At 41.1% G+C, this 25,526-nt stretch overlaps 1 protein-coding gene across 1 annotated transcript in view; it reads left to right on the top strand.

The window, feature by feature from the left end:
* Positions 1 to 25,526, top strand: part of CACNA1C (calcium voltage-gated channel subunit alpha1 C) — a 500,936-nt gene that overhangs the window by 423,231 nt on the left and 52,179 nt on the right. The window contains exons 30-32 of the mRNA XM_013947219.2: positions 330 to 440; positions 17,512 to 17,595; positions 18,213 to 18,296. Of these exons, the coding sequence (XP_013802673.1) occupies positions 330 to 440; positions 17,512 to 17,595; positions 18,213 to 18,296 (279 nt within the window). The remainder of the gene's footprint in view (positions 1 to 329; positions 441 to 17,511; positions 17,596 to 18,212; positions 18,297 to 25,526) is intronic.

Here is a 25,526-nt window from a genome sequence, read left to right as displayed (position 1 = left end):
GGGAAGGGTGAGATAACACAATTGGAGACTGTCTTGTACCATTATGCAAATTTATAATGAGTCTTCAATTGGAATGGTAAGTGCAAGTAACCCCCCCTCAAAAAGTTTTTTTAAAAAGAGAAGTGATACAGAGCCAAATGGCAGAAATGAGTAGAGGTATGGAAATGCTTGTGTGTGAAGGGATAGGGATTATAAACTGAAAAAATAGGGTGTGCTGGGGTTTTCTTTAGAGAACCTTGACATCAAGGGAGATTAGTAGGGGCCCTGTGGAATCATACGTAGCTGGTACGTTCATTCTTCACACTGCTGCTGGGATGCCTATTTTTCAGCACTACGGTCAGAGCTGCATGTTCAAGGAAGCCATGAATATCCTCAACATGCTCTTCACTGGCCTCTTCACTGTTGAGATGGTCCTGAAATTAATCGCCTTCAAACCCAAGGTAGGTGCTGTAGGTGTGGAGCTTCCCAGCCTCTGTGTGTGTGTGCATGTGTGTGGGGCAGCTGTGAGGAGAAGGAGGAGGTGAAACTTTCTGATCTGTTACCCCACCAATAACTGAGCTGGACAGTTGCTCTCTGGATTGGAGTCTCACATGTATTTAATAACTTTTTTCACTGGAGAGTAGACACATAAAAAAGAAAAAAGCAAAGCCTGTTAGTAGAGAAGGTTCATAGTTCTTTGTTTTTATTAAGTTATAGTAGTTACACTATGTTATGGCTATAACGTGGTTTCCATGCTGAATGTTATTCTAATGTTCTCTCTTACTTTCCTAAAATAAAATACAAATAGCATCCCATGATTAGTCTTCTGGCCCAAGTGAAGTTAATCAAGCATGACTCATTTTGAGTTACGGCCTTTGGAAAAAAAAATTATGTTTCTTCTGTGAGGGCTATGGCTCAATGCTGGTTTGAATTACTTCCATTCTGAATTTAAGACTTCGTTGATAATATTCAGTACCCCAGCAGGTCCTGCCTGTAAATATTGTCCTGTCCATAAGGCCATGGCATTCTGCTAGTAGAGTTTTACCATGGCATAAGATTGTAACCTACAAGCTCTTCCAACTGATTTGAGACAGCTGGTGGAGGATGAGGACAAAAATTCTGACCTCACATAGTTTAAAATTATGTGAGGCTCTATTCTTTGGAGTGTAAATTCAGTGGTGTGTCATAAGGAGTGGAGTTCAGATACCTAAACACAGGTACCTCATGCCATTTCATATCTTCACAGATGCCTTGATACATTGGGTTTGGCAGATACAGACTGAAATGTCAGTTACAGTATTAGTAAAGATGAGAACCACCATGTCTGACAGTTATTCTTGTCCTTCATGTTAAACATTTAGGGGATCACAGAAGTTAAGAGCTCCAGCTGAAAAACTTTCTTCTCCCATTCCACTGAATTCAGTCTCAGTTTTTCGTGTTTTCTTTGTTCTGATTTCCTTCCACCCAGTCCGTCTTCCTTCTTTCATGCTTTCTAGGAATTCTTTTAGAAGAGTCACAGTTTTGTCTTGTATCCTGAGCCCAGTATCACTCTTCTTTCTCAGATATAGTTCTCATGAAGATTAGGAGCATCTCTTGCTGTCCTGTGAAGGATGGATTTTTCTGTGAGATCTTGGACACAATCTTGGGGAATTAGAAGTATCATCATCTGTTTCAGAAGGGATTGTAATTTTCAGGAGGGATCTACCTTTCACATTTGAGATTTTGCTATGTCTCTTAGCAAGCACATCTTTTGACACTTTGTAAAATACTGTCTGCACGTTATAGTCCCAGGAATCCATCTCACAGGCTTTGTAATGCTCTTCTGATTTCATAGTTCTACTTTACAGGAAGATTCTTAACTATGAGGAAGGTGAGCTTCTCAGGCAGAATTTCATTTGAGCATTTAAGGGAAGAAGCCCAACTAGTTTGAATATTGAGCTTGGTACATATGCAGGAAAGGCTTTATCTGACATGGTTGCCTCTAACAGTAGGGAACTGGACATGATGTGGATGTCCCTTCTACTTTCTGTCTCTCATATTCCTGTGTTCAGTCTCCTTTTCAAGTTTAGCTGCACAACAAAGAATTAATCAAAATCAGCTGAGGGTAAGCACCTGTCCTCCAGATAGCAAAGGACTGAAACAGATTGCCTAAAGAGACTGTGGAATCTCCATCATTAGAGGTTTTCAAATTAAGTTAGATGAACCTTTGTTAGAAGAGGTTTAGGATATATGAGCTGCCTCAGGACAAAGGAAGATACCATCTTATAAGGTCCCTCTCAGCCCAATTTTCTATGATTCTGTAATTTCCAAACTAAACCCCCAGCTACTGCACAATTAAAAGTGAGAATATATGAGAAATTTTCCTTGTGACTAGAATAGTAGAGTATTAATAGAGTCTTCTCAACTAAGGATCAGACACCAACCTCAGGTTGGGTCCTGCCCATCCTGAAAGGATAAGCCATAAAAAGAATAAATCTGCTTAAAATCTGAGTCTGCCCTGTGTGCCAAAAATAGTACTAACCCTTAAACTGCTAGTTTAATTAAATACCTTCAGGAAAATAAACAACATTTTAAAAAATAGAACCATAGGATCTGCAGGGAAGAATAAGAGGAATGAACTTGTGAAAAGAGCTAATACAACAAAAACATTTGCCTCCAGCAGTATATTCACGCTGAATTACGCTCAGTACCAGTTCAGTGACTGCTCGCTCAGGTCTCTGCTTGGCCAGAACTTGTGTCCTTCTATCATGCAAGATATAAAAATGAAGAAACCAAGTTTTCAGATGGAGGTTGTCCCCAGGAACCCTGGAAAAGTGCAAAAGGATTTCAGCGTCATCGGGGTGAACGTCACTGTGGCACTGTCACCATCCTCTCCTCTCTAACCAACCAGTTTCTCCAGACAAAGAGATGAGATGCTAAGTGACGTTAATGTTTCCCAGATATGAATGGCAAGATTAAGTAATTGCGAAATCTCTGCCAAAGTCAGAATTGGCTGCCGTTTCCAGAGTATTAAAGCCCAAACCAGCCTTTGATTAAGCTGCTGTGTCTCATTTTGATATTGTGCCTAAATCACTTTTTTCTGTCTGAAGGGTTCCCTAAAATGATGGAGCTGTAAGCTCCATCTGGCAACAAGACTGACAACAAGAGAAATTTAGGTAGCTGAGTGTATTATGTCCTCATCTTTGTCACAGTCCCCAGGAAAATGTGGCATGAAGTCCATCATAAGCTAAAACTGACAAAATGTGCTTCATTTTCTCCAGCTTCGTTGTGCTTAACTCAAGAGTGGTGCTACAGCTGACCTTCAACTAAGCTACAGCAGGCAGCACTGTAACTAACTTGTAACTCTGAAGTAGCTGCCACAGAGCTCTTCCTTGAGCAGTTACTTCCTAAAGGCACCTTGGAAAGAATGGTCACCAGCAGCAATACAGGATCCCCATTTCTTCCACCTCTGATCACAGAGGTGTCGAAGGGGTAGCACAAGCTGCTACTCATTCATACCTTTACCAGAAAGAATTGCTAAGGGAACTGAGAGAGGTCTCTTGCATGGGTACTCACAGCTGCTACTGTCCTGGTTTCTTACAGAAGTCACCACAGGTACTACTACATGAAGAACAGCTTGGGGGAAACCTGGAGTTGCTGCAAATGCCATTTCCCTAATATGAGTACTGCAGGCAGTGTGTGACAGTAACACACTGTGAAGTACTAGTGGTTTACTGCCACTACAATGCCACCTGCATATTACCTATGTAACAAAAGAAGAGGTAATAGCGTCTGACTGAATATGTTTTTTACTGTATCCAATTTTTACTTCTTCACTCCTGTTCTGAGAGGAGGCATGTCCTGCTTATTAGCTACTCTAAATAGGAAAAGGTAAAAAAAAACACAGTCAGTTCCACAGACATTAAGTATGAGCACTCATCTACCTGACTGCAAAGAATTGATATGGGTAGTCCAGCCCTGGGTCTAACTCTTGTGGAAAGAGCAAGGATTTACTCATTGAAAAGCCAGCCGTAGGGATAAGGAGTCGAGTTTGAGTCAGGGCTCATCTCCTAATGCTTACAGAAAGTATGTGAAGGTGGTAGAAAGACAAGGGCTTTCCTAGCTAAACATACTGTTACTGTTGAGATTGACTGCTCTGGTCAGGGAATCCCTTTGATACCTGTCCTTTTTACTGACCATCTTCTGTGAACAGTATTTTGAGTTTGTTTAGTCTCTGGGGAGATAGAGAAGCTGTAGATAGCAAAGGGTTATAGAGAAGAGGGGTGTATTAGCTGTAGTAGTTTTCCACTGGTAGAGGCAGTGCATGCTAGGCAGGGACAAGGTCAGCCTCAGAGCTCATGTGTTTCTGCATGGTGCATTTTCTGGAGAAGAGGATCCATTCTTTGAGGTTTTTGCAGTATAAGTCTAAACACTGTATAAGACAACTCATGTATGTCTGATGCACTCGAGGCAGGAGGGTTTGTTAACAGTGAGCAAGAGAGATTTGGGATGATTAGGACTGCTGATAAAGAGAACATTCACTACATGCCCTGCATCTCCTTACAGAGTATTAATGTGCTGCTGTGAAGCAAAACTCCCAAACTGACCTGCACGTTCATCTTGGCTGAAACTCTTAAATTGATTCAAGACTAGTTACTTCAAAGAGGCAGACAGTTTAAAATTAATACCATTGAGCCAAGGCCTTTTGCTGCTTTGTTTTTCTAATTTTGTAAGTTCTCTGACCAGTCTGGTAAGCTGTTTTCCAGTTCGTGGGTGGAGCAAGCTGCTTTTTCTGAAGAGAACTGCTAAAGGAAATGAGAGGTGCTGTGCTCTCTGGGGTGCTCACAGTTACTACTGTCCTAGCTTCTTAAAGAAGAAAGAAGAAATCACCACAAGGTGTAGTCCATGAAGGACCAGCTGTTCTCCAAAGACCCTCCTAGGGTTTATCTTTTCAGATCAAAGACAATGGCTTGAAATTTCTATTCACAGGAATCTTAATATAGGGATATGTATATGCCATTTTAATATAAGGATGGATTTTTCTCCAGGAATTTCAGCTCTTTCCAGCTCCCTGGAATGGTCTGTTTTACTGATGAACCACATCTACTTCTTTTTTCAGGAAATGTTTCATGTATCTTCCTGTTAACTAGGGCAGGACTAGTAATCTGAGAGCTGTGAATTTTCATCCTCTGTCTCTGTCATCTCAAAGTAGGAAGATACATCAGTGGAACTACTTCCATGCATAAAGTACATGTTCATTATCTTGTCAAATCCAGGTCTGTGTGTGAAAGGGGGATCTTGGGGATTTCTTCCTTGGAATTATGATCATCTGTGAAACTACAGATCACAAGTCTATTCCATTTGCCAGACACTGTCAGCACCTTTCTTTCATTGGTGTTTATGGATGTTACCTGTAAAGCATCTTGTAACAACACCATCTGTCCTGCATCAGATAGTTAGTTCAGTCCTTCATTTATCACTGTGACTTTTCTCTGAATTCCTTCCATTCTTTAATACCATTTTCATAAAACAGAGTTCAGGCTTCTGTGCACTATTTCAAACAAGTTTCACCTTCAGTACAAGGGATATAATCCCATGTGAGCCCAGGAAGGGCTATGACCCTTTGAGCAGTGGAAGTCATGAGTGTCACTCCTTCTCTGTAGCTAGTAAGAAGCATTCCTACCCACAGTTATTTCTTAGTCTCCATTTATTGACAGATCTACCTTTCTTTAGTGTTTCTTTCTCTTCAATATATTTTCCCTTCTTCATTCCTCTTGAGGCTCCCCTCATTCAGCATTTATCATGTACATGATGCACTGACATCTTCCTCTCAAACCTGCAAAATGACTCATCTGTTTTTATTCCCTTTTTACTACTCCATTTCTAGTACATGTATGCCTATACAGACAGATCCTTGAGTAGTCTCTCATAAAGTCACGCTAGCTGCTTCATTCTGCTTGCATTCTTCTTTCTCACCGTAATCACAGTCTGTCATTCCTTGGTTAGGATAGATGCTTCAGCATTTTCATAAACAATTTAAGTTTTATATCCTATCTATCCTCTTGCCCCATTGACACCAGGATAGTTCATTTGGGAAATCTAAATTTTTTTGTACTTCTTCATTCTAGTAGCTTTAGAAATACCTGTATAGTTTAGTGTGCTGCACTGGCATCATTCATCAGAGTATTTTCTTGCTCCAGCTTACACGGAGAAAGCAGAGTAAAGATGTTATGCACTGATAAAAAATGTCAGGAGACATGGTTACAATTGAGTGGTCTTTGCCCAGCTCTGAAAAACACTTCAGGTCCAGCTGACAGATATAGGAATAGCGTTTGATTGAAAATCACATGGTCTGAGATGAGGTGAAGTGGGATAAATTAGTAGTGTAGGTTGTATAAAAGTATATGTAATAAAAACATACATTAATTTGTGTTGGGCTACCCACAGTCTCAGAACTACAACCCTCCAGAGCCCTTGGCACAGGTAGGGGCATCCCTCTTCCAAAGTTTGTCTACACAGTTCTGATTGTTGAAGACAATCTTACTTTGCAGGTTCTCTTTGCTGCATTTGGTAGATTCTTAACCTAAATAGTCATGTGGTTGTTTCCTTTCCTCAGCTTCAGTTTTATCTTTTCTGTTTTGGAAAGGACAACTCCTAGAAATGGAGCATGTGTTGACTGAGTCATCTGCCCAGTGTAATAGGCAGGGCAGCCTCCAACCCCCATTCTGCCTTTTGTTGTAAGAGTTGTAAAAGGCAAAAGAAGGTATGAGAAAAGTAATATGTTTCAGGATTTGTGGGTGGGAAGAAACGTACGTTATTTAACAAACGGGAAGAGTGGGGTCCATTTGATGATGCTGTTGGGTAAGAAATAGTGAGCATGGAGAGAACAAGGAATAGCCAGGTAATAGAGTAAGTGGACTGAAGAAAGTGAGAGCACTAAATAAACAGGAAAGGCTGTGTTTGGGGAAAAAAAGAGAGGGGAACCTAACCTGGAGGGGAGGAAAAGCCATACACAGATAATGGAGAGGAGGAAAGGACAGAATATTCTTACAGGGAGAAAGGAAAAAATAAACCCAAGACCCAGAAAGAGGAAAATATTAGTAAAATGGAGGAAGAGGCACTGGACAAAAAAAGTGCAAGAAAAAGAAAAACAGAAACAGGGCTGAAAGGAAAAGTGGAGATGGAAAAGGATTTTTAAAAGATTAAAAAAAAAAGGAATTAAAAGCAAAGAGAAGAATTGCATAGTTTTTAAGCTAATGAGCATCTTCTTTTTGTTCTTCTACATTGTACTGAAGTTCACTAGCAGACATCCCAGGTCTCCATGTTCAAACACATCAGTATCTCAGCCACAAAGCCTCTCCATATACTGTTTCATTAGAATAATTTTCAGTAAATATTGGGTACAGCATATTTCCCCATTTCTGTGGATAAAACTCAGACCTGTTGCAAAAAGTTAATATCAGTGTGTTTCTTCAGAAATGCCTTCCTTTTTCACCCTAAAATTTTCTCTGGATAGAGTTTGAAGATACTAAATATTACTCATGATCTTCGGTATACCCATCAGCCCAGCTGGAGTTACAGCACAGCAGTTTCAACAAGCCCAGCAGCCAGATGACCAGAATTCCTTGACATTTCTGCAGTGCCTATCCAGACACTGCACAGCATGTGTGTAGTCAGACCGAGACTCTCAAGAAGTTGCTGAATCAGGCCCAAGGGTTTTGGACTAGAAAAAGAAAAAATCTTAATTCCTTAGTAGTCGCTCCTCTGCTTTCTCTTTAGTAACCCTGTCTGCCAGGAGTTTCATTCATTTTGCATAGCATATATGTCACGTGGAGATTTGACCATATGGTTTTTTATGTCCACAGGTTTGGGAGGAAGATTGAACCTCTTTTCTAAGCCATTAAGCAAATACTAAATGTACTGTATGTCAGAGCAATATCTGTAGGCTACTTTGATGTAAAGAAATAATTGAGATAATTCTGGACATAAAGGATCAGGTCATCCCAATCTTTTATACCCATCAGTGGGCTGGAACAGAGGGTCATCAAGGGGACTTGCTCCTTGATACCACTTGCTCTACAGAATTGCTATCTGCCCATGTGTCCCAGAGAAGGAAAAGAAGAGAGAGGCTGAGAAAGTGACTGGGCAACTTGCAGCACAGCCTGTGCCACAGCACTCTCACAGCAGCTCGGCTGTGAGACTTTCTCAGAGAACATGGAAGGGTTTTCCTCTAGCCAAGGGCCAAAGCAGCTGCTGTTGTTATTCCAGGCTGTAAATAGAAACTGTTCAGGAGTCTGTGCTACAGACATACTGCACAGAAGGGACCTTGAAAGAAAGAGGAACCACATTAGATTGCTGGCCCATTAAGTTAAACAGTATACCTGACATAACAATAGGGCCTTAAGCAACAAATCCTCCAATTCAGTGCAGAGAAGGAAAATTTGCAGCAGGACACTCAGGGATTGGGTTCCTTTGGTAACAGCTTCCGCAAAGGAGGAGTCAACAAGCACATAACTGCCTTCTTCTTCATATGAAAGTCCAGGGAATCTTCTTGGTACTTCTAGATTTCATTCACTTCCATAGCAGATCCTGAGTGTGCGCAAGAGGGGAAGTTTGGCTATTCCTCAGTCTTTGAAAGGAGGAAAGTAGTGCTAGACTAAAGTTTTTCTATTGTGAATATGCTTATATTCTGAGATGGCATAGGCCATGACTCCACCTAAACAGGTCATACAGCATGAAAAACATTTGGTAGGTGAATGTAACAGAAGAAACTAGAATGATGATGAGAAACGGAATTTTTCAGTAATTTCCAACTCACAGTTGTAGTTGAATCTGGGTCAGGAAACACCAAAGTCTTCCTGTTGAACACTGGTTGACATCCCGTATGAAGCATACTGGTCTCTGTCCAATTTCCTCATGGAAAACATATGTCACAAAAACATACCAACAGAGTTGTTCTCATTTGGTTTCTTTGTTGGTGTCTTCAAAGAAGAGGCCAAGAATGAAATGAGTATGTAGAATAAGTTTTCCTTTTCATGCTAAAATCTTGGCCTTTCATGTCATGGCTGAAACAATTGATGAGGAACAAGAAGGCAGTTTGACCTACTGCTTCCTATGTTACAGTTGTTGTTTAAATGCAGGACTTTCTCATTGTTGCAGGAAGAGGCCAACAATTTTTTGCATAGAAATAGTTCCTCTAAGTATTTCTATATAGAATGTGTGAATATTCTAACACTGGTCAGCCAGAACTATGCAATCCTCCAGCTTTCTGAAGGATCAATGGAGAATTCGGTAGGCAGAAATAACTGTTAAAAAAGCTGGGTAAAAGCTTCAATGAGGGAGGACCTTTTCCTTCACAGCAAATGTACCCAGAGAATTTGCATATTACTGCAACATTGTGACAGATTTATTTTCAATCTGGCACTTGAGGGTTTTAATGTCATTATAAATGATCAAAAATAATGATATGACTGCACAATGCAACAGTGTGGGAAGTACTGTATTAGCTATTACACTTAATTATTTAATACAGAAAATTATTCACACAGTGTTAAAAGCCCAGTGGGATGGTGCACTGGGGTCTCATTCACAACAGCATAGACAGCGTCAGCAACAGCATGTAAAGGGAACGGTTCCAGGGAAAAGTGACTTGCTTTCACTCGCAGAATAAAAATCCCAACTCTCTATCACTTCTATCACAAAGTTATTTAAAAGGGCCAGAAGTTCTCACAGATGTGAATCTTCTCTTCATATAAGAATAATACCGGATAACAGACTGTGATACAACCCTTGTAAGAATTTTTCATCATATTAGGAAATGACATTTCCAAGGCTATATGGTCACTGGACTGGACTCTAAGTTGATTTCTCTTCTCTATCACGCATCTGGCTTCTGTGGGATTTTGGAGACTTTAGTTCTGTATATTTCTGCTTCCCCAAGTGTAAAATGAGAATAAGCATCCTCTTTTGTAAAATGTTGTGATTAATGGATGGCATATGCAAGCCAGCATTACATGAAAGTAAGCATTATTTTATTAATTAGTATATTATTTTATTAACTAATCTAAAACTAAGCCATTTCTGAAAATGGAGATGACTTTAAAAAAAAAGAAGCTACTCAAAAAGCTATTGCTCATATCTATGAAGTTGTAGAAAGACTGTGCCTTTCTGCCAATGAGTATCCATTGTCCATGTAGCAACCATGTCAGAGCAGACCATAGCCTTTTCATCTGGTAAGTAAGAGGACTGAGAAACTATTCCACATCCAGCCCCTTATATAGACTGCTTCTTCATCTGTTGTCTGCCACTGCCTTATCTTCCCATAACAGTAAATGGCTCTTTACTCTGAAAGATGTATAGGTTCTGTTCTTACAGGTTGTGAGTTGTATTTTACTTCTTTTGAAATGATCTTCCCCAGACTGGAATGTCAGTCCTACTTCAGATGACAGATCATCAGAAATAGCAAAGCCCATCCTTCTGCTCTTTTCATAGGACTGTTTCATGACGCTGGTTTGGTTTATTGTGTTCAAGACTTATTTTTTGGCTCTCATCAAGACCTGCTTATTCTGAACCTTGAAAAATCTTTGAGTATCTACAGATTCTTCCTAATGGAATTTGACAGCAAAATTTTCCTAGATCTCACCATACAGAATGCATTGTGTGATAAATGGTCTGTTCAGAAATAGCAGTCCATCACATTCACTTTTCAGCCTTTCCAGTAAAACTGGGGCTGATTTTATTTCTCTTTACTGAGAACAGGTCTGGTTTCTGACTGCAGGGCAGTAATTCTTAAAAGATTGCAATGTAATTATTGTTCATGAGGAAAAGAGCCCAACACCTCCTTCGATACCACTGTACCCACAAGGGATCTGGAGGAAGTTCAAAAATTTTTATTTTATTGTTCCAAGTGACCAGCAGGATTGAGAAGAGAGCTTTCCATTACTCTGCCTCCATTTTCATGCACTTATAACAAGGAAGCCTTAGGCATTATTGTTCTCAGTCTTATCTTACCCTTGCTTAACAGGAAGCTATGAGCAATGCAGGCCAAGAGTGACATCAGGATCAGCTAGTTGAATCATCCAGTTTCAGTATGTCTTGTTATCATTCCTTCAGGCCTTCTTAGCATATAGTCTTGAAATACAGTCTTTGCTACCTCTAGGAGATGCTTCCTTAAAAAATGTTCCATGTTACTTTTGCTGTGCTTCTATCCCAGTCTTTAGAGGACTTGTGACCATAACATTGCACTTCAGGCCTCTGACACGGCTGAGTGCTTATATACTACAGTGATAGGCACTTTAGAGTAAATGAAAGTAGAACGAGATGTGAGATATCTGTACCATCGCTTAAGTGGGCAGAGAAGGACTCATGGTACCATCTAGAAAATACAATTCTGGTAGAATAATCTGGGCTGCAAGATCTGGAAATGGGAGTTCCCTGTTCACAGAACAGATATGATAAAGACTGTTCTGGCAGATGTCCCCAACACTGTTGATTATCTGTAGGTGTCAAGAGCATGAAAAAGTTCTCTTCTGACTCAAGAGAGTATAGTTCCAGCCTCCATAATTTTATGTTTATTAGTTTGTCAAAAGAGGTCTTGGGGAACTCAGTTCAGGCAAAAGTTTTATTTCTTTTTTTCTGTGATGGAGATACTTATCCACTAGAAGCACACCTAAGTAACTCACTTAGCAACTGCAGGCTTTCAAACAATTATCAGAAGATGATCACTTTTAACCAGTAACAAACTACCCCAGATTTATACCAATGACCTAGAAATAAATATTTCGGTCTTTTTCCAGATCACAAAACCATTTAAGTCCTCCAGCTTCTTCGATTCTGCCATGCTGTCCAGTATGTCCAGACAGGCCCGCAGACCCCAGGGACACCTGTCTGCTCTCAGTAACATCTTCCTGTGGGAAATGTGAGAGAGAGCATGAATGAGAGCGAGAGAGGATCATAAAAGAAAATATCAAAGTTATTTAGCACATATCTTGCTTTACAAATTGGTCTTGTTTTCTTATTGAATAAGCAAAGAAAGGCAGCAGGTTTCTCTAGAACTGATTAGACCTTTGGAAAAGCCTGGAGAGCTGAAAAGCTTCTCTTCTCAGTCCCTGTCTGCTAAAAGATTTGATAGAGTATGGGGGGGGTTGTGCAATTCCCCACAGCAGTGACTCATTACAGCAATTGGTAGGTGAACTGTGGTGAGTCTGTGTCTCAGAATTAATCCATCAATGGATGAGAGCTGATAGATAGTATGCAAATAGATGCTGATTTCTTGCAGTCTGTCAGGAGCGCCAAGCAGCAGCATCCTCCACTTTACTCCTTCTGTATTAGGTTCTGCTAATTTCCCTGATTGCTGTTATGGCTAAATGGTATCTCCACATAACAGAATTTGCATTATCTCCATTTGATGTCGGGAGCTATTGTAGCTTTGTAAGACTCTTCAGGTTACCTGTAAATCTCTCGTATCCGTTTTAAGAAGGTATGTCAAGAGTCACAGTGTAGTGTAAATGTCATTTCATTCGATTCTGTTTTCCAGTGAGACTGTCCCTTGCAAAAATACTTTCCAGGAAAGCTTCTTTTAATGAAGTCTGAGAACTGTCTCTCACAACTCCAAATGGCCTGCAGCATTTTCAGAAACATATTCACATTCTAAGCAAGTATCTGTCAAATTGCAGCAGTTCATCTCGTTTTGCAAATCACCAGCAAAATCTGCTTTGGTGCCCTTTACAATGATCAGGAATTTTGGAATATCAGGAAATCAGCCCCTTTCTCTCTTTCCTATATGCTCTTTCCAGCTGATTAAGATTAATATTTCCCTCATTGTTTGCACATACAGGTTTATTTCAGATAAATGGAGGCAAGGTTCTCCTGTCAGTTTGCTTTCCTCTTAGGCTCCATAGGTATCTATATGTCTCAGTTTCTTCCCCACCACCATCTCTTCATTGGTGTATTCATATATACATACATACATATCTTTCCCTTTTTTCCTGCGATACTGCAGCAGCTTCTGCCCCTGGGGACCATCTGACCTACATTCAAATCCCTTGACCCTCTCTGTGCCCTTCATCTTTAGAGGCTTTTCACTCAGAGGGATTTGTTAATTTTTTCCAACCACCTTGTAAGAGATGGAAATGAAAACCTGTGACTAAGCAGACAAATAACTGCACATCAATTAACATAGAGGTGACCCTGCAACTCCCACAGGGCTGGATGCTCATAACCCAAGTGGTACCATGATTCAAACAGCCCTCCCCTCAGGATTTTTGTACTTCAGCATAGTCATATAGCTCTCCAGCCACAACACGTTCTTATTATGGGCTCCAGGTGACTCTGAGCTCAGACCTTCAGATAGACTCCAGTGGACAATTTTTCCTGCTGTTAACACGGTTTCTTGGATTCTGCATTTAGGATCTCATATTCACAGGAGGTAAAAGAAATGGTCTCCAGAGATTTCAGTAGCTCCATTGGTACCAAAACAAACTCCAGTGTCTTTGATAGCTAACCTCAGCAACTAGGAAACCTAAAAATGATTGGCTTATTCATTCTGAAATGATACAATGTCTGCTCCTCTCGCACAAATGAGATTCCATTCCAGTCAGCTACTGCATATTTATGCTCAGCCTTTCATTAACTTATTGATCATGTGGTGATTCATTATCCTTTGCTACCTTTGAGGAAACAAAAAATGGGGAAAAAATGTGCTGTAATGGTGAGGTATTTCCATGTTTTCTGAATATTCAGTCCAATCCTCCTGGTCTCTTTCTGTCCTCCTTTCTTCCCAAAAGCTTCATGAGTCTCCACAGAACTCCCACAAGAGAGGGCAACTACCATTCCCCAATAAGCCCCTAGGGCTGCCATAATGTGATATGTAATTATACAGCTAAATCAGTGTCAAGCATCTCCCTTTAAGGGTAAAAAATGGTATTAGACTCTAAATTCCTGTACTGCAAAAACAAACAGTGCCATCAATTCACTTCCAGTCAGACCTCCACCCCCCTGGGAAAAGTATACAGAACTTTCTGGTGGGAAAAATAGTTTGGAAATACAACCTCTTTATTAGAGTGAAACCTCTTCCTTCATTCAGCTTGTCTTTCATTAGCCGCCCTGGTACACTCCAGTGAAGAATGTGGCTTTAAGAGGTACTTTGAGGTCACAAGAGGCAAATCCCCAAGGGGTCTAATTCACTCTCTGTATGTACTCATAATTCTTGACAAAATTATGAGTTCTGATCCAAAGCTAAGTAATCACATGGTCATTCATAGGTAAATGTCTCTAAGGAGGGTGGTTTTTTAAGGAAGATTCCATTAACTTGCACACAAATGAAGCATCTATGTTCTCTGTTTTCTTTGAGCTCTATTACTGTGAATAATATCTTCTTATTTTTCACCCTTCTGTTTGAAATACAGAGGGAGCAGGTGAGGAGGAAAGGAAAGTTTTAAAATTCATGTATTTTCTTAATTCAACATTAGCTTATTGGATATGGGGTTGAATAAAACTGCATTCATATCCATGGTTCCTCTTTATCACTCATATAAGAGGTACAGAAGGAAGAGAAGAGTTCTCTGAGTCAACCTTACAGCCAAGCAGTAGCGTGCCATCATAGTGTTCCTTCTGTGCTGCATAACGGACCAGCCCATGACTTTCAAAGCAAGAAGCTGGCTGATGAGACTCAGCAGAGCATCCCCGGGGAAGAACTCAAAGGGTAAATCTGGAGTAATTCCACAGAAGTTAGCAGGGTGACTCCAGATATGCTGTGATCTCACAAAGGTCCAAATCAGCTATATGTGATGGCAATGAAAAAGGGACCTTTTCTTTCCAGATCAGAATCTCTCCTGAGATGTGCCAGCTGTGTCAGCATAATTCCATTGCTTTCAGTGAAGTTACATTACTGCAACTGGGAGCAGAATTTAACTCGGTGGATTCAGTGGTCGTCTGAGGACAGAATTTGATGTTACTTGTCATCCTGGTTTTGTACCAACAGCAAATGCTGTTATAACAGCAGCCATGGCTGTTGAGCTCTGTGTCCAGAGTTGCTCAGTAAAAAGAAATTGCTAATTTGGTTACCCCAAAAATACTCTTTGCTATATGATTGGCATCATACAGCCAGTAAAAATAACCACGTATCCATCACAACAGATTTAAAAGTAGAGAGTCTTCATTTTAGTGGGTGAAACCCTGCACAACTTGTTTCTAATCTTCACCCTTGCAGCTGCCCAAAAGCAAACTCTGCTTTTCCTGGAGTTGCTTGGGTTCCTGCTGAAATCCTTAGTAGTTCCCAAACTGTAAAGTTGGAGAAGGAAATGGAAGATAGCCATGCTACTGAATGCATGTGTTCATTTGGCTGTGCCATGTGAGCAGTGCCATTGCCTTCAGCAGGACTGTCCACATGAACAGGGGCAGGAGGACTGGGCCTGTTGTCTTCTACTCCATTCTCTCTGATCCTGCAAGTGTCTTCTCTGCCAAGGTTACATCAGGCTCCAATGGCACTTTTTGCAACTCTGTATGATCTGTGTCTGTCCTTTATTTATTAAAATGCGTGTGCCTCTACAATTTAATCTGCCATTCTCTCCCTCCCCTTCCTCTTGGTGAAGTCTAATTACAGTTTTATTCCAGGTCCATCTGTTTGCTAACGATGCTGGACATCACTGCTGAATTCATTCTAATATTTGTTATGTATTTTCTAGGCTGGATGCTGAATAATAATATTCTCTGAATTTGCTTTTGCTCCTGTTTCCTTCCCCCCTGTTGTAGCTAATTGTGTAGTGATGAGTAGTCATGGGATGATTTCTCCTCGCAGTGCAGATCTGTTAAGTTACCTATTTCAGGCAAAATAAAAGGCTTTTTTGTGGTTTTGAGAAGCAAATTTCTAAGTCCACTCTATCAGCTCCCTTCATTGTGTGGAACCAGTCGGGCAGTGTCTTTCTCTGCCTCTTTTTTTTTTTTTTTTTTTTCCCTCCCCTACACATAATGTAGCTTGTAACCATGAGTCTCAAAAGCATCCTGGTAGGCAGGGTTTCAAGGTTTAGAAAGAAACTTTTTGCCAGTGTCTGCTGTAGGGGTTGGTTGAGCCCACAGTAATTTCAGGTTCCCAAGCCTGGCTTTTGCAGTGCCAGTGCTGGGATTTATGCCCCCCCCCAGCCCCCCCGCCTCCTTTTTGCTTTTTGCAACACTGCCTGGGAACACAGACTCACAGTTTACCCATGACCTGACTCTCTGGCTAAGAATAGCAGTCACAGTGCAACTTGGGTTCAGTCTCACTGGAGACATGCTGCAGCTGGGAAACAGGGAGGTCAGATTAGCCTGTGCTCACAAAACCAAAACACATAAAAGGAACACAGAAAGTTTTGTCTGTTTGCCTCTTTTTAGGACTGCAGAACAAGGGGAGAGGTATACAAAAGTATTTTGTGAGCCAAGATAAAATTTCTTTGCTCATGATACTAACTTGAACAGGAAATAGACAAAGAGAAGCTTTTCTTCCAGACTGAGCAGGACCTTTTTAAAAAGGATCTTGTATCCTCATGGCCCATTCAGCAAAAAGTTATGCAGGACGGGGAAGGCAAGCAATGCAGATTAGCATCTCCTGAGCACTTCTTAGGACAATGAGGAGATGCATCATGCAAGATATTTCTGCACAGCAAAATGAAGGTATGAGTTTAGCACATGCTAGAAGCTCTGCCATAGCTTGTTCGAGACAGCTAATGTCTCAGTGGTGCTATGGCACAGTCTTTAGCATGAGTTAGCAACAGATCCTGTTCTGAGCACATGCTAAAGCCAACTTTGGTTCCATCCTTACCCCTTTCTGTAGGATACATTGGCACATACAACATTCACACTGTCATTTTGCAGTGCAGAAGTGCTTTCAGAGTAACAAAAATACCAGCCCAGCTCTGTAGTTTAAGAAAGGAGCTAAGGTATTAGCAATAGAAACTTTTAGGCTAATGGCTGTCATAATACACATTGTGACTGCGTAAAAAGAAACATGACAGCCAGTGAGCTTTGACTAGCACATCCCCTGGCTCAGCTGTGCCCTCTCCTCTGTTGTGATGGGGTGCCTGGTCATTCTTAGCACCACCAGCACAGAGCTTCACATGCAACATACAGACTGGTGGCTATATTAACATTAGCAGAAGGGGAGCAATTTTTTTGAGACGGTATGACACCATTCCTGTACTCTTACCCCAACCAAATCTAAAGTCATCTGAAATGGGGAAAGGTAGTATGTTGCTAGGAATCGGAGATGTCCAGAGGAGCTGGTCCTGCAATGCCTACTCCTGTGAGCAGCCATGCTCAAAGCCATCTATGTAGCTTCCCTTCACCCTGCTCTCAGAGTCAGAGGGGAGCAGTCACTAGCCTGGGATCACATTAGCTGGAAAGTGGCTGCTCGCACAAGTCAGGGATACCAGCACTGGCCGGCAGCTTGAGATGCAACAAGTAGATTTAAGAGGAATACCATTTGAGGTATCAGGGCAGTAATTCTAATGGTAATTTTGAACTGTTTTTGTCTGTCTAACATTCCTTTTTAATCCCCATCCTGCCTGCCCCTTCCTTATGTAGGGTTACTTTAGTGATCCTTGGAATGTTTTTGACTTCCTCATCGTAATTGGCAGCATTATAGACGTCATTCTCAGTGAAACTAATGTGAGTATTACTCTACCCTCCCCAGGATACCACCACCACCTCCTCCTCCTCTGCTGTTCCTTCTCTCTTTCTCTCCTTCTTTCTCTTTTTTATTTTTTCTGGGTTTTTTTCCTCTAGTCATGCTTTTATTGAACTTGCCGTCGTCCTTCTCCTTCTCCCAGGGGAAAAAAAAGGAGGGGGGGGAAACGCCTCCTTCTTTTTCACTTGTCATAGCTCGCCCCAAGGCTGTGACTGGTGAAAGCGCACAGAGTTTGGGGTGTGTGTGCTTTTTTTCCCTCCAAAAGGTAGACATGCTTGAGTGTAACTTTCTGACTAACCAGGCTTTTGTTGATACCCTCCATCATGTGAAACGTTACAGAGGTTTGAGCAACAAATACTGTAGAGTGGTAAGAGACTATTTAATATGCCCACATAACCTCTTTCTTTTCTTATTTTTTTCCTCTTCTCTCCCTCTTTCATGCTTTTTTTTGTTTTGTTTTGTTTTTTATTTTATTTTGTTTTACTTTTTACCTTTTTTTCCCTCTTTCTCTACCTCTCTCTCTTTCTTCTCTCTCTTGTTCTTTCTTTCTCTTCCTCTCTCTCTCTTTCTCTTTCCTTGGCTTCTCTGCCACATGCAGCACTATTTCTGTGATGCATGGAATACATTTGACGCCTTGATTGTTGTGGGTAGCATTGTTGATATAGCAATCACCGAGGTGAACGTAAGTAGCTGGCGTCTGTCCATGATCGTGCCTGCTCTAACATTCATTTGTCTTTCCCGGGTTATTTTATTTTTTCTCCCCCTTCCTCCTTTCTCTTGGGTTTGTTTTAAGAGCTTTTTGTTTAGTTTTGAAGCTCTCTCTTTCTTTTTTTCTTCTGTTTTAATTTTTGGAACGACTTAAAGGACTTTTTGACTGTTGCATCATTTTCTTTCCTTCATAAACCACCTGGCATGAATTAAACTGTATAGCAGGAAAAGTGATGGGAAATGTGGAGTGTAAGTGAAAAAGAGATTTGTGCCATGGGAAGCTGCTAGAACAGTCCCAGGCCAGCACTTTGGTCTACCCAGCATTATGCTTTGCTTCCCATGGCAGTTCGATACTCTCCACCCCACAGAGATCTAAAGGTCAGTTCTTTCGAGGTGGAACTATGGGAACCAAACCTAGAATCCTTCTGATGCTCCTTTCCTACCCCGCCCAGGCTTCCTCCAAAATAAATAAAGACCAAATCAACTCTGTTTAGAGGAACCTGCTCCTAATATTTAGTTTCTAATTTGAAAAAAAGGTAGATAAATTATAAGAAAAAAGCACAAAGAAAAACCATGTGTCCATGATTCAGCCCAGTTCAGTTTGCTCCATCTCACAAAATCCACCAGCACAATTGGCACTGATTCGCCCTGGTGGTGCCCATCTCAGTGGACAGGTGAAGGACTGAAAGAGCCATGGAGACTGAAATGAGCAGCTAGTGTTCAAAGAATAAATCACATCAGGCAAATTTTTTCCTCTGTCTTTTTTTTGGGGAGGTAGGGGCAGAGTGGGCTGTAGGGGGGGCATCAGATGGGGTAGAACTACAGGATAAATAGACAGGCAGGAAGTATAAAGATTCCAAAAAGAAAGACAGCAAAGGACCCACCGTATTTAGGAGCACGGACAAAAATAACACTACTGATCCAGCTTAGTGAAGCCAGGAAAGTAGAAAGACTGTAAAAAATTGCTGTGAGGTTGTTTAATGTAGAGCAAATCAGTCATTAATTTGCAAAATGATATGGCTATTGAATAATCATTCCAGCTTGGAATTGTTGTTTACCGCAGAGGTAATCCAATGCAAGCAGAGAAGTGACAGCATAGTTTTCACTCAGTGCTTTGTTTGGGAGAAATTATAGACAACATTTTGAAAATATCAAAATACTTTATTTTGAACAAAATGTTTTGGTATTTTAGTCAACTTTATTTTCTGTTAAAATCTTTCTTCATTCTTCTAAATTCTAAAACAAGGAAATTTATCCAAATTGTAATATTTTGATTTTGAATAAATAAAATATTTTATTTTACTCTCGTCTATTTTCCTTGTCTTTTGAAAGAATGGAAAATAGTCCCTAAATGAAAATGAACATTTTTTTTAATATCTCTTAAGTGTTCTACTTTCTGCTACAATTTTGTTCAGAACGTTGTAAACAATTTTGGTTACCCTTTTACTAGAAAGATATTGACTGGGCTGAGTTTGTAGAGGGAAGTTGAAATGATCAGCAGGCTCAAGTAATTAATTTTAAAGAACAAAATGAAAGCCTTTTATATGTCACCCTTGTCACAAGAAAACTAAAATGGGAACCTGGTGTTAGCCTGGAGATTGTGCAAATGTTCCAATCCCATCCAAAGAGACAGTATTGTACATGATAAGTGAGGAAATAACTATAGTTAATGGGAGATGAATTATGCTAAACATCAAGAACACCTTCCTAACTGATGTATTTGAATCTGTCAAAAAGTCTTCCAAGTAAAAAGGAGGGAAATCCTTTTGTTTTGTCAAATAAATGGAGGCCTATCATAGCAAGAAACCCTATATGGCAAGAAAATCTAATGGATCCTTTTGAAAAAATACGGAGTAATTTCCTATAAATTAAAGAACTTCTTACATCAAGGTTTGATACACTTTGATATACATCTCACAAAATTTCAGCCATCTGCAAGAAAGACAGATAACCATCCAGGCTTCTTCTTACAGTTAGTAGAGAGAAATACACACTTCCACAGGCCAGCCGATTTCTTCCTGTGTAAGCGTCTGTGACAGGTGAAATGAATTGCTTTTTGGAGGTGCCCATCCAATGCCTGTGGAGTGTCTAGGTTGTTAGGTTTGTCTAGACAACCAGCTCTTAGACACTAGGTTTAAGCAGGATAAATGGCAACCACTCTCAGCATGTTGTAGAGAAGGTCATGCTGCTGATAATTGTGCTAGGTAGGTCCTGTGCACAGATCTTCAGTCTCCAGGGCTATCCATATTGGTGTGTTTAATTACCACTGACAAGGCTCCCTCTCTTTTCCTTTCTCTGTCTAAATTCAAGTTCATTTCCATGCTAGCCAAGGCTTAAAATCCAGTTTTTGGTTACAGAAGTATATGAAAAATGAGGGTGTGCCTCTGTCCAAAAAAACGTCACCTGTCTTAGATGAGGAGGCAGCAGTAGTAGCCCTTACTCGTTTAGTAAGGGTTATGGACATCATTTCATTATGGTCCCTGTGTTTCCTCTAAAGAATCCTTTCCTTCTATACAGTTTTTACAGATTTCTGCACACGTCTTTTTGTTACCTGGCATGTTTAAACCTTCTCTTTTTATCTAGGCAAGTCCTTTGCTACTAGTTTCTAACGTTTGTTACTAAAAACTCGCACAATCTTTTGATGCACTGATAAATGAGCAGCAGCTATGGATGGAGTTTGTACTGAAATGTTTTGAAATCCCTTTGCACCTATAACCCTTATTGAATAAGAGAATGTATTGTATGTTGGTTTGTCCTGTCGGATTCCCTTACCTGCTAGCAGCACTTGATATGTTACATATTTAGCAGATGGGCATTGGAAATATCAGCCCATCTTGGATGGACAGTTGTCATCTTCCCAAGCAGTGTAAGGCAGTTTATCAGGTGCACTTCTCCCATTCTCCTCAGGAGCTTGTCACTTTCTTGCTGTTTGTGGGTTTGAGCAAACCCTGCCTTGTGTCTCTGTACACTGTCTTGTCTTGTTCCAATAGACCTGGAGTCTGAAAAAGAAAGAAAAATAAACCCCAAAACATCAACAAGCTCCACTAATTGGAGATGTTTAGCCTGGTCAGGTGCAGGTAAGATGTTTCTGCCCAACTCATTAGAAGCTGAAGAACGTTTGTGGTAGGATCTTGGAAGGTGCTGCTCTTGGATCTAAGGACAGCTTTGACTGTGGTCAGTTAGTGAAGATGGAGACACCTGGCATAGGTTAGTTTGACATGAGGCCATAGAGTGTAATCCTGAAATTTCTGAGGTTCACCAGACATTTGCACTCAGAGGAAACATACCCAGGAGGTGTTAGGTGCTATAGCTGTGGTTGCTGTGGGAACTCTGACTGACAGGCACCACAGTATGTGTGTAGGTATACGCTTGCATCTGCTTGTGCAGTTCCCCATGCTCTGTTTTTTCCTTTTGACAATTATTCTTGTTTTTTGAAAAGGAATTTCCCAGACCAAAACCTTCGTTAAGATATATGTGAGTGTGCATGTGTGGGTCTTCGTGTGTGTACTCCATTGGGTATAGTATATTTTCCTGAATGTGTTTGGATACTTATGTCTGGGCTACAAATCAATGGGAGAGTGTATAGACATGAATCTGTGTGTGTAGGCAAGACAGAATGTGTATGCAAGCATATGTATTTGTGTTCTGAATAGTTGTTGGTGGAGACGTGGGTTGTTTTGTATGTATCTGAGTATATACGAACACGTTTTCAGAGCTAGTGTGGCTCTCCTAATGTGCAAGTCTGATCTGCTTATGGGCGGATGTTTGTATCTAGGAGTTGACTGTATGCAGGCATGTTCATCTGCATGCCTTTGGATGAATGTACACTTGCATGTTGAGCTCAGCATATGTTTGTTAGCATGGCTCTGTATTCACGTGTAGTGAGAAGGCATGTACTCACAAGTCAGGTCCCCTGGTTGTCTGCAGCATTCCTCAAACCTTAGTCAAACCCCCACTTAAATCACCTCCATGGCATGAAAGTATATCAAGTGATAACTCCAACTGTATCCAACTGCAACTTGGGAACACTTCCCAGGTCCCCCCAGCCAGCCCCACAGACACAGAGATGCATCTCACACTAATGATTATATATGCAAAGGGCACAGGGCGGGTTAAAATCTTGCAGATTTGAAAACTTCAGGGAGTGACACAGTTTCTGCCAAATTCACTTTTAAATGAGCTTATTTTCAAGCTTACTACATGACTGCATTTTCAGAGCTTTGTTTCTTATTAAGTGTTACACAGCTAACTTCCTAGCCACAAAATGAAGATTTTTCAAAATTTTCTGTAAACATTGATTCTGTTTTGGGCCACTTCTAGGCAACTTCTTAAGTAACTAAAGGGTTTGGGGTTTTTTTGTTTTGTTTTTTAATCTGCTATTAAAAATGAATATCCAAGGCAGAAACCACATCTGCCATGTTTCAACTGTCTCTAAATGCTAAGACCAAGCATGAGCTTTTGGGGATAAGATGAAATATGATGTAATGTTTGGGGCCTGGGAGGCAGGCCTGTGGGTTGTATTTCTTGAACTTTAACTTCATCACTGTGCCTCAGTCTCCCCATCTGTAGATTGCAGGTTGTTATGATTCCCCAAGTAAAGAAAACATTGTCATTAGCTTTACAAAACACTTTATGGTCCTTATTGGAAAACACTATGGTGCTAAAAATGATTACTATCATAATAATAAAAGGAAAGAAAATATTACAGGAGTTGAACAAAAGCCAGCAAATTTAGAATATGTCATCCAAAAAGGAGCCACAAGCACGGGCTTGCATTTCCTTCCTTTCCACATCAGCAGACACAGCCCAGAGTTCAGTCCTGTGAAGCTGACTGACAGCCTCCTGTCTCCTCCTCTAGGCAAACAAAGTTTCTCATTACTATTTATTGTGCTGTACCAAAGGAGGAAATCAAGTTTGATTTGTGCTCTGAGCTACAGTGCCCAGAGTGGTGAAAGAAAACAGTCAGACACTGAGCTGCTGAGAAAGCTGCTAAAGTAATGTCCTTTCTCCTGTCAGTGTCAGGCTGAAGATTCACTGTGGCTGAGTTTTCATTTGCTGCAAAAGCAATTCTCATGGCAGCTTATGCTTACCTGGATGAGTTTCTGTGGCCAGCTGAGTTTGTTCCATTCAGATGTGATGGGCAGTTGACAGCGTGTGGATGTGTGAGAGTTACAGAGGCATGTTCGTTTGTGAGCATGTGTGTCTACAGAGCACCAACATAGATATCAGTGGCAGTGGAGATGTTGTGTGTTTGATTCTGCCTGTCTATCTTGAAAGGATGTCAGGATGGGAGGGTTTGCATTTACCTGTGCCCAGCTGTGAGCCTGTCCTCTCAGATTCTGTTGGTGACTCTGAATGGGTTTGCATGTATGGCTACCTCTATGTACATCAGCAGTGTCTGAGAGTGCATGATAATGACTGAGCAAAAACATCTGGACTGGTATCCACCCACCTGTGCTAGTCAGTGACCACAAAAATACTTGCATGTCTGAGTATGTCTGTGGATGCTGAAGGATGTACAGAGGATGAGGTACACATGACAGGTACAGAATGCAATACAGCAGTGTGACAAAGAGCCAAGAGGGGGTGCATGGAGACAAGATGAAAACCATCAGGAATAGGTAGGAATTGGTGGTTTGCAGACTTGTGGGAAATAATGGATGAAATTTCCCTGCATAAGTTGCCTTCCTGTTGCAGCAGTACGCGTTTTCTGAAGAGTGAGCATTTTCACTAGTCTGAGGATTGGTGGAAATGTTTTTTTTTAAATGAAAGAGGTGACAGAAGGAGAGAACAGGAAGGTACAATGTCGTTTGCTGCTCTGATCCATGGTGGCCTCTGGGAGACATAGGATCCAGGGCTTCAGTAAGTGATACCTCTATGAAGAAAGTAAGAGAAATCTACCTTGCTGTACTCCTTCCCCTGGAAAATGTTAGCCAGGTCTGTTGTGCCCAGGCCTGCTGGGTAGTGGTTTAGCATTTGTCTATCAGATACTTAGGAGCACTGAGTACTTTACATCTTGCATTTCTGAAAAGGTTTCCAGGTTCTGGTAGGGAGCTGGCAGAGGGTTGTAGCTTTGTTGATTGCTGAGTACTAGTGCAGTAAGGCCAGAGAGATATCAAAGCATTCAGATCCCAAGAATACTTGGAGACCTGTGCAGTGATTTCTCTTTTAGGATCTTTTATTTCTGAGGTAAAGCAGCTCAGGCTTAGACCAGGTGCACGGAGCCTTTTCTTACAGTCATCCTGCTTTTGATGTCAAGAGGCTTCATGTCATTTGTTATGGGCTCCTGCTCCCATTCTCTAGAATATCTGACAGAATATACTCAAGTCTCCCATTCACCTTCCCCTGCACCCTTCCCTTCTAACCTGCCCCCTTCCTTTCTTCCTTTTCTCCCTTGCTTTCCTCTCCCTTGTCTCCAGCCACACTAAACCTCACAAATTCTTTTTCACCCTCAATCAATGTGTCTGAAGGCAGAGAACCAGTGGCTTAAATCCTGCAGTCCTTATTCAGGGAAAATTGCCCCAGAGCATTTCATCTGTGTAAGGACTGGAGCAGTTGGCCCCTGTGATGCAGTCTTATACACACACACCCCCGCAATGGGAGCAAGGATCGGTGGAAGGACGACACACATCTAGCCTGCACCTCAGTTGGGACTTGCATTCATCTCTGTCGCTGCGTCTGTCTGTCTGCCTTTCTGTCTCTGCCTGTCTGGTTCTCCCTGCTTCCATGCCCTTTGCTGCTCAGATTTTGGCCATCAGCTGCCACTGGACACAAATCTTTGCAATTCCTAGAACCTGCAAGTTCATTTGCCCAAACTTTCCGGAAGAGGCAGAAATCATCTCTCTCCCTCCCTCTTTCCTTCCCTCTCCCTCTCTCTCTCTCTTTCTCAAATGCCATCTGGGTAGCGGAGGCCTCCAAATTATGTAGCAAAGGGCTGGAGAAGCATAGTGGCTTCTTTTGACATCTTGTGTTGTCATACCCTTACTGATGCCATCCTAAAAGTTGTATTTAGTCCTGAACTTTCCTTGTGTGCGTGTATATGTATGTATATATGACTTGTTTTCTTTTTGGAAATACTACTGATAAAATTCCTTATGGGGAGGGGGATTTCGATTTTTTTTAATGTCTGGTGGTGTTTTTATCTCTAGAATAATCCAGGTAACCCACCACTGTGGCCCCAGCTTCTGCACTTAGGAAGCCACGT

The sequence above is a fragment of the Apteryx mantelli genome, chromosome 1 (assembly GCF_036417845.1).
Source record: "Apteryx mantelli isolate bAptMan1 chromosome 1, bAptMan1.hap1, whole genome shotgun sequence".
NCBI classification, from domain to species: Eukaryota; Metazoa; Chordata; class Aves; order Apterygiformes; family Apterygidae; genus Apteryx; species Apteryx mantelli.
The sequence above is the reverse complement of the archived record's forward strand: the minus strand, read 5'-3'. Positions and strand labels throughout refer to the sequence as shown.